Below are 7478 nucleotides of genomic sequence, written 5' to 3'. Positions count from 1 at the left end.
AGAACAGTTCTCCTGTGCTCCTTTCTTTGGGTTGTTGTCTTATAAATCATCAAGTGTTCAGATGTTAAAATGTATTCGGAAAAGGCTTTAAATAAAACATATATACATGTATATATAAAGCATCATGTGGCACGTGTGTCTGTAGAAATGAAAACGACACTATAGACAACATGCACACTAAGCGTGCATTACATAAAAATAAAAATAAAAAGTTGGATTGGGAATATATAAGTTATCTAACTCCAACTCTTTTTGAAGCAATGAACCAATCTCCTCTTAACAAACTTGATATTTAATCATTTCGATGTACCATGTAGTATATGTGTAAATGCTAATGTGTGTTACTTTGTCTCCCAAAAAAACTACACGATATTAACAACAAAAATACAAGATAATCATGAATGAAAATTAAAGAATAAAGAACAACATTGTAACAGGTAAAATAAAATCTAAATGAACAACAGAAAAATATTAACAAGTAAAAACAAATATAACAAAACAATAGTAAATAAACATTTTTAGTGTTAAAAAAATAAAGTGTAAATCTTAAACACAAATTCCAACTAAGCAGTGTTTTTTATTTAAAGATTAAGGTGGGCTATAGAACTTAAGATAATCTTGTTTTTTATTGATGCACAAATGTGATGTAAAATTAATACAGAAGATACACTTGAACATTTAGAACTCTAACTAAATTGATTATAATAGTACTATTTGCAGCTTTTATTTTGTAGGGTAAAGAGTTGATCTTTTGAATGAAGTGATGATGAGTTCACATGCTGTGTGTAAGTTTTGATAACTTCCCAAAACCTCCCTAAAATGAGCTGAACCTCAGTACTGTTTTATTCATTTGATCTGTTTAACGTGTTCCTTCAAAATAAAAGTCAGTGAGGTTGGATCCTGCTCATCAGTTGAACCCTGGCCCGAAATGGTCACGAGGTTTAAACAAAACAAGAGAACACTCCAAACTCCAGAGAAATAAAACCTTTTCCCGACAGATTGACGTCGACCACTGACATTCCCAGAGACCGAACTAACAGTGGAGATTTCATTCCAGTCTCGGTTCTAAGACGTATGACTCCACGAGCGCTCAAACATTAACTTAGCAGTGATGCTACGAGCTAACCCAGCAGAGAGGCTACTCACCATTCACTGTGGGGAGTTACAAAGGGCGCGCGGCTCACCGGCAGCAGTGACAGCGTCTTCAACAAGTCCCACCGGCTTCCGTCCGTTCCTCTTCATCCAATTCAAAGTCTGTTTAACAACACGTCAAATATAAACTCAAACGTACACATTCTTTACATGACAAACGAAATGCTACATAGAATTCTCTATCAAGTGTCAGCCTCTGTGTGAACTCACAGGAGTTGTTGCACGAGGTAGGCGGAGATTGATGACGTATTGGTCGTGTTTTGAAATTGAGGGTCCTCGCGCTGCAAACCACTAGTGACCTCTAGCGACACCCTGCGGCCAAAGATGTAACCACACACAAACTCGCAGGGAACCCCATTTGGAGAAATTAGAATAATAAAACAATTTATAGGTGTTTTATTTTATTTTTTTACTCGGGGTGTATTGATTAATTGATTATTCAATTAGTCAATTCATATGCATTCGGTCCAACCAGATCGATCTGTTTGAGGCAAGCTGTTAATGAAATCAACCTAAACAAATATAAAATTGTTTTAAATGAAATAAATAGAATATATCATTTGGATGTATGTATGGTAGGTTTATTTTACTATTACGTTAAAATCAAACAAGTGTCATCACAGCAGACAACACACATGTGATGATAGCAAAAAATAAAAACAACCATCAACAGTCCAACGAGTGGAAACACTGAATTTTGTAAAGATATATGACCATACAGTATTATATAATGTTCTAATTTTCTAATGTTCCCTTTGTCTTATTTTGATGTGGAAAAACAACAGTGGGCTGAACTTTATGAACCTAAAATGTGAATGAATTTACCATTAATTCTTGTCTACATGGTTGTTTTTACACATCTTTAATTTACACTTGATTATCTTGCAAGAAATACAAGGAATCTTGAACTTCACCTGCACTGTCCAGGTATTTAATCCTGAATCACACTGATTGAATTTTGGCAAAAGATTGATTTTAGGTCAGTGAATCACATGGTTCAAAATGAACCTCCCATCACTGCAACCAGCCCCAATGCAGAGATACTGAGATGAGATTCTGCAACCAGTGGCGAGCTTTCATCTCCACAATCTGGGAGGAAAGAATACCCTCCAAGATGACAACCCTCACCCCACAGGTCGAGGATGATCAGAAAATACCTCCAGAATTTAGCAGTGGAGATGATGAAAATGGCCTTGTAGCGGTCATGGTCTAATCTGAGCATCAGTTTGGGCGTGCTGTTTGTGCAGGACTCCGCCATGTTGGCTGACTTAAGACAAATGCTGGCTGTGGATCACAGCAGAGCAGTGTGTGACCAGGCTGTTGACCTGCATGAGAAGCAAGAGCCACACACGACAGAAACCTAAAAATCAATACATTTTTTAATAAACTATTAGTATTTTCGCTCCACCAGACTCTGTCCTCCATTACTTTATGGACCTTGCTTTGTGCACTAGTGCACAGTCATGTTGCAACTGTTTCCACAAGGTTGGAAGCATTGAATTGCATTATCAATATAATTTATTCAGTTTTGCGGCACAGATTAAATAGTTTTCCCACCTCTGACCTAGACTCTCTAGACTCCAGTGGGGTTACACACCTGCATCTGATGCTTTGCATTACAGATGGTGGTGTATGGCTTGGCTGTAACTGATGTAATAGACACATGAAGTATGGAAGTTTATGGTTTTTGACTGCAGACTGTTGATGACCTTCAGGCCTCCGTACCTCAGCATCTGCTGACTACATGGCCTTCCATTCTATGGCTGAATCACTGTTGTGATGACTCAAAGAGAAATATATAGACAAGGTTTAGAGCTGGGAGTGAATGAAATGTAGTTTGGGGATAAGAATAGGAAAATAGTAAAGGTCAAAGAGCAAAATAAAAGAAAATAAAAAGTTGATTCATCTTTGATTTTTGTATCATTAAATTACATATAAAATATATGTTTTGTCAAAGTCATTTCAACTTTTCTCCAAGAGGCTTTCTCGTTTCTACACAGACACATTTCTTAAGAAGTGTAGTTGTGCACACATTTGTGTGTTTGTGCTAAAGATAAAGAACTAGACATTCAACTAAAACAAAGCCTTCAATAATGTGAAAGCATGTGAATCATTTACCAGATGTAAAAATTAATGCTAAAACTGGTGTTTGTACATTGACAGTTAACTGCAAGTGCCATTTTAGTTTAAAAAATATTTAATGTAAAAAATAAACAAATTTTTTCAGCACCTAAAAAGGAGGAAAGCTTCAGTTTTAGACCTTGCAGCAGAGAAACAACTGAGTGTCAGTAATTAGATTATGACAGTCACTGCACCAACTCATACTTCCTGGTAGGCTGTGGATTTGAATGTAATCTGGGATTTGGTTGCTCAGTGCTGAGTGGTGTGGAAACCCAAACTAGCCGTGCAGACAGTACCGCAGGCGGGATGATGGGACACACTGTGACACCGGAGAGTCTGTCGTGTGGGAAAGAAAGATTATGTGGGTAGTTATGTCATACCATAGTAATGCTCAAAAACAACAACCTAGTAATTTCAAGTCTGTTTAAAAAGTGGCATTGTTTAGGCTAACAAAAGGATCAAGCTTGCTTTTTCTGTTTGAAACCTGAAATTATATCCTGGTAAATAGTGGTTGATGAGTTATTCTGTCCCTGTAAAAGGGTTTGAAAGCATAAGAAACCCTGCATGTCTGTGCTGAAACCCTCTGTAAGAGGAGGATTTTGGGAAACAAGCACCAGAGAAATGGCTTAAATACTTTGTTTGAATAAAAAGAGGAGAATAAATCTCAACCCTGTGTAATCTGAATTCTGTCTGTCAATGTGACGCAAGCAGCCCTGCCTGCACTGAACACTCTTGTCACAGGGGTAAGCTCATCTCGTCACTCGTTCTTTATTAATACAGGTTGACATTTATTCTCAATCCCAAACTCACACACACACACTCCAGCACACCTCACACAAGTACACACACTGTCTGCCAGGGACCGTCAAGGTAGCCGGGCATTCAGGGAGCTGTGTGCCACCGGCTGGAATCTCATTTATCTACTTTGCCCATGAGGCCTGCTGCTCCTCTGGCTGCTACCAGAGTCTTCATCAAACATCTGGAGGGATTTCCGTCAAACAATCCAGTTTGCTGAAGGTAAGACTGTAGCCAGGGACAGGCATCAAACTAAACCTTATTCATTCAGAAATAGGCATTAAATCGGCATTATAACAGTCTGTTGAAGTTACCTGAGTAATGACTAAAAAAGTTGGATAGTTTTCTTTAAAGATAAAACCAAAAATCAACATAAGCTTGTTTTTAAATAACTGATATTCCCCCTTGTAACTGTATATTTCTTTCCAGATGTTTCCTTGGTCCGCTGTTTTCTCCCTTGAGCCCAAAGTGCCCGGCCAGCGCACCACAGAGGAGCTGGTCGTCAATACTCTGATGCTGGAGCTGGGGGCCATGGTGAAGCGCACTGAGCGCATCCGTTTGGAGAGGGCCACAGAGGGTCGGCGCCGCCGCCGCAGCTCATCCTCTGCAGCCGATTACAGCTGGCTGGCCAGCACCCCGACCCCGCAGCCCTACCAGCTCACTCCCAACGACCTGCTGGAGCTGCAGGATCTCTGTGCCAAGATCCCTCCTGCTCAGTGTGGCCCCGTCATTGTCAGGTGAGAAGAAACAGGAGACACTTGTGAATAAACAGGCAACCTTTAATGTGCACTGATATATAATTGAAAAAAGAAGCTAGTTAGAAAAAAGTTCTGGAAGGAGTAAACTTAAGGAAGAACAAGGAGAGGTGGGGTTTCAAACTAATCCCTTTAGCAGCCTAAGCTTGGTTGGGATACTTGTACCAAATGATGAATGCAAAAGTGCATATAATCGAGGAAGCAAGCACTGTCTAGAGTTTTTGAATTGTTACTTCAACATAAATAAAAGTTATTCTGTTTTGTTTGCATCATCTGCTTGAGGTTTTTTTCAGTGTTAATCAATTGTATTCATTTTAGGTTCAGAAGAATGGTCACACAGATGGAGCCTGAAGTGCACGAGGTCCCTCGCCTCTTTCGCACTGTGCTGCGCGACTGTGTGGACGAGGTCAACGGCAACGACGAGGTTCAGCCTCCCACCGCTTTCATCGAGAAGCAGCAACGGAGCAAGAGCCTCTCCTTTGTCACCTTCCGCACAAAGTTCCGCACGGGGCAAATGTTCAAAGGGAGCAACCTGAGAGGCTCCAGAGGGAACCTGCAGCAGCAGGTGGATTGGTCAGATGAGGAGGAGGATGCAGAGGGAGAGGAGGAGGCCATGAAGGCGAGGGCAAGGAAGGGCAGGAGCAAGAGCATGCCAGAGATCACCCCGTTGGAGCAGAGTGCTCAGGGGTGAGAAAGGATGCTTAGAAGGGAACGACCTGAGCCACCAACAGGACAGGAAGGGAAAACCAATAAACCCACAGAGGAAACAAAACAGGGCGGACAGCCACAAAAGAATTCTATTTTTGTTTGAACTAATTGGCTTCTTTAAATGAGTCAAAACTCTTCTTTTTTTTAAAGAATTTTAGGAGTAACAGTCCCACTTGTGTTAAAAATGGGAAAATAAGGTATAATGTGCTAAAGGTTCAAAATAAACCATGCAGCACAACCAACCATGAACTTTTAGAGCCCATGAAGGCACTCTGTTTGTGGCTCCTTCAGTTTGTCCTTCCCTGGAACATATCACATTCAGGCATATTTTACATTTCTGCACAAAGTTTCATCAGCTCAATAACTTTTGTTTGCAATCATCATTGTAGTCCAGAAAGTAGCGTACTATAAAACAAAAGACGAGCATTAGAGGCCAACCCTGGTCCCCAGCTGTTTTCTAGGCCAGCTTTATTAGCTGACTCAACAGATTCCTAAACTCACCTGATTTAGCATCCAACAGTCCAGGGAGAGCTGGGAAACAGGCAGGGCGGGTCATCCCTGGAACCTACCGTGTGCTTCCAGCATCAGATGAATCCTCATGCTTCCTATCATTTATCCATTTAAAAAACACTGTCCTTTAAGAGGCAGAGCAGCAGTCTACTGTGACGAGCTCCAGATCGCAAGAATAATTAGCAGCTGCTCTGATATTTTTACTCACAGGTATCAATTGACTAATGCTGTGTCTGTTATTTTTTTTATATTTTAAATGTACATTTCTTTCATTTATTTTTTGAACAATTAAACATACCTTGTCCTGTTTTTTGAGTGTAATTAAAACATTGCTTTTTTCACAAAACTGTGTTTTTATGCAATTTTCTTTGGAGAACTACAAATGTCCTTTAACTCCTCAACGCCTATTGATGCTTCAAAACTCCATCAGCTTCAAAATGACCTTAATTTAGCATCTACATGACATAAAAAAGTAAGTGTTGTTTTTATAGCTGGAAATAAATGCATGGGTCAATGGGTTATTTTTTTTTTTTTTAAAGGAGCGTTTTATTTTTATTCTTTATTCTTTTAATTTGATATAAGATCAGATTAAAGACACAATATTTTCTAACGTAAATTTCCAAAAATAAAATCATAGAGCTGAGTTTTTTAACCCCTATTTACAGTTCAAAGCCAGTAATTATTAACTTTTAAATAAATTAAAATTAAAATAACATTTAAAACACTGCAGTGAAAATCGAATTAAACTACAATAATATACACATTTAAATTAATTCACAAATTTGCTAAAAAACAAACATATTTTTAAACTGAACACCAAACCATATGATTTGTTCAATACTTGATCATTTTTTTTCCTTCTCTGGGATACTTTTACATCAAATCATTTGTTAATGAACTAATAACTCATTCTGTAATTAAATAACCCAAAAAACTGACAATGTAATACTTTGCATTTTATAAATGTTTAGCGCCTGTGTAATTACAGTAAATTGATTTTATTTTAGAAAATAATTAGATACTAAATAAAATATTTAACTTTTTCTTAGAAAATCTTTCAGCAGGTAAAAAATAGAGAGAAAAAAAATATTAATATAAATTTAACAAGAATACCAAAGCTAAAGCATAGCTTGATCCACAAATTCTGAATTATCCTGGAAGTAAAAGAGATATTAGACATTCATCTTTATCTGAACAGAGTACTGAGGTAAAGAAGACATTTAGATGTTTTTGTTTAGTTTCTCTTAGTTGAAGCTAAAGGAACTGATTTCATCTGAGTGAGAACAGATGGATCAGCTGTTGAGGCTCAAATTGTGAAGTCAAACCGGTTTCTCAATGTGGACGGAGGCAACATTCCAAGCACAACAAGCAGAAAAACAAACACCTTCAAGCCTCCATTTAGTTTATCCACGTCTACAAGTCAAAGAAAAAACAATA

The 7478-nt window shown here is 38.3% G+C and overlaps 2 protein-coding genes across 6 annotated transcripts in view; one reads left to right on the top strand and one right to left on the bottom strand.

Moving 5' to 3' along the window:
• Positions 1–1404, bottom strand: part of si:dkeyp-115e12.6 (centromere protein F) — a 21904-nt gene extending 20500 nt beyond the window's left edge. For 2 of the 5 annotated variants that reach the window (XM_024283670.2, XM_024283674.2), the window contains exon 1: positions 1147–1356. The gene's annotated coding sequence lies outside the window, so the exon portion shown is untranslated. The other 3 variants (XM_024283671.2, XM_024283673.2, XM_024283672.2) reach the window with 3 other exon arrangements.
• Positions 1405–4001: 2597 nt separating this feature from the next.
• On the top strand, positions 4002–6596 carry zgc:162144 (RD3 domain-containing protein). Its single transcript, XM_024283876.2, has 3 exons — positions 4002–4290; positions 4498–4805; positions 5142–6596. The coding sequence occupies exons 2-3, from the start codon at positions 4498–4500 to the stop codon at positions 5512–5514; spliced, it is 681 nt and encodes a 226-aa protein (XP_024139644.1). The 5' UTR covers positions 4002–4290; the 3' UTR covers positions 5515–6596.
• The last annotated feature ends 882 nt before the right edge of the window (positions 6597–7478 follow it).

The sequence above is a fragment of the Oryzias melastigma genome, linkage group LG10, assembly GCF_002922805.2.
Source record: "Oryzias melastigma strain HK-1 linkage group LG10, ASM292280v2, whole genome shotgun sequence".
Lineage (NCBI taxonomy): Eukaryota > Metazoa > Chordata > Actinopteri > Beloniformes > Adrianichthyidae > Oryzias > Oryzias melastigma.
The sequence above is the reverse complement of the archived record's forward strand: the minus strand, read 5'-3'. Positions and strand labels throughout refer to the sequence as shown.

Bases quoted from the DNA above. Each gene is read 5' to 3' on its own strand.
- zgc:162144 (XM_024283876.2), top strand. From the start codon at position 4,498: ATGTTTCCTTGGTCCGCTGTTTTCTCCCTTGAGCCCAAAGTGCCCGGC. The intron at 4,806-5,141 runs GTGAGAAGAAAC...TATTCATTTTAG, and splicing joins TGTGGCCCCGTCATTGTCAG to GTTCAGAAGAATGGTCACAC.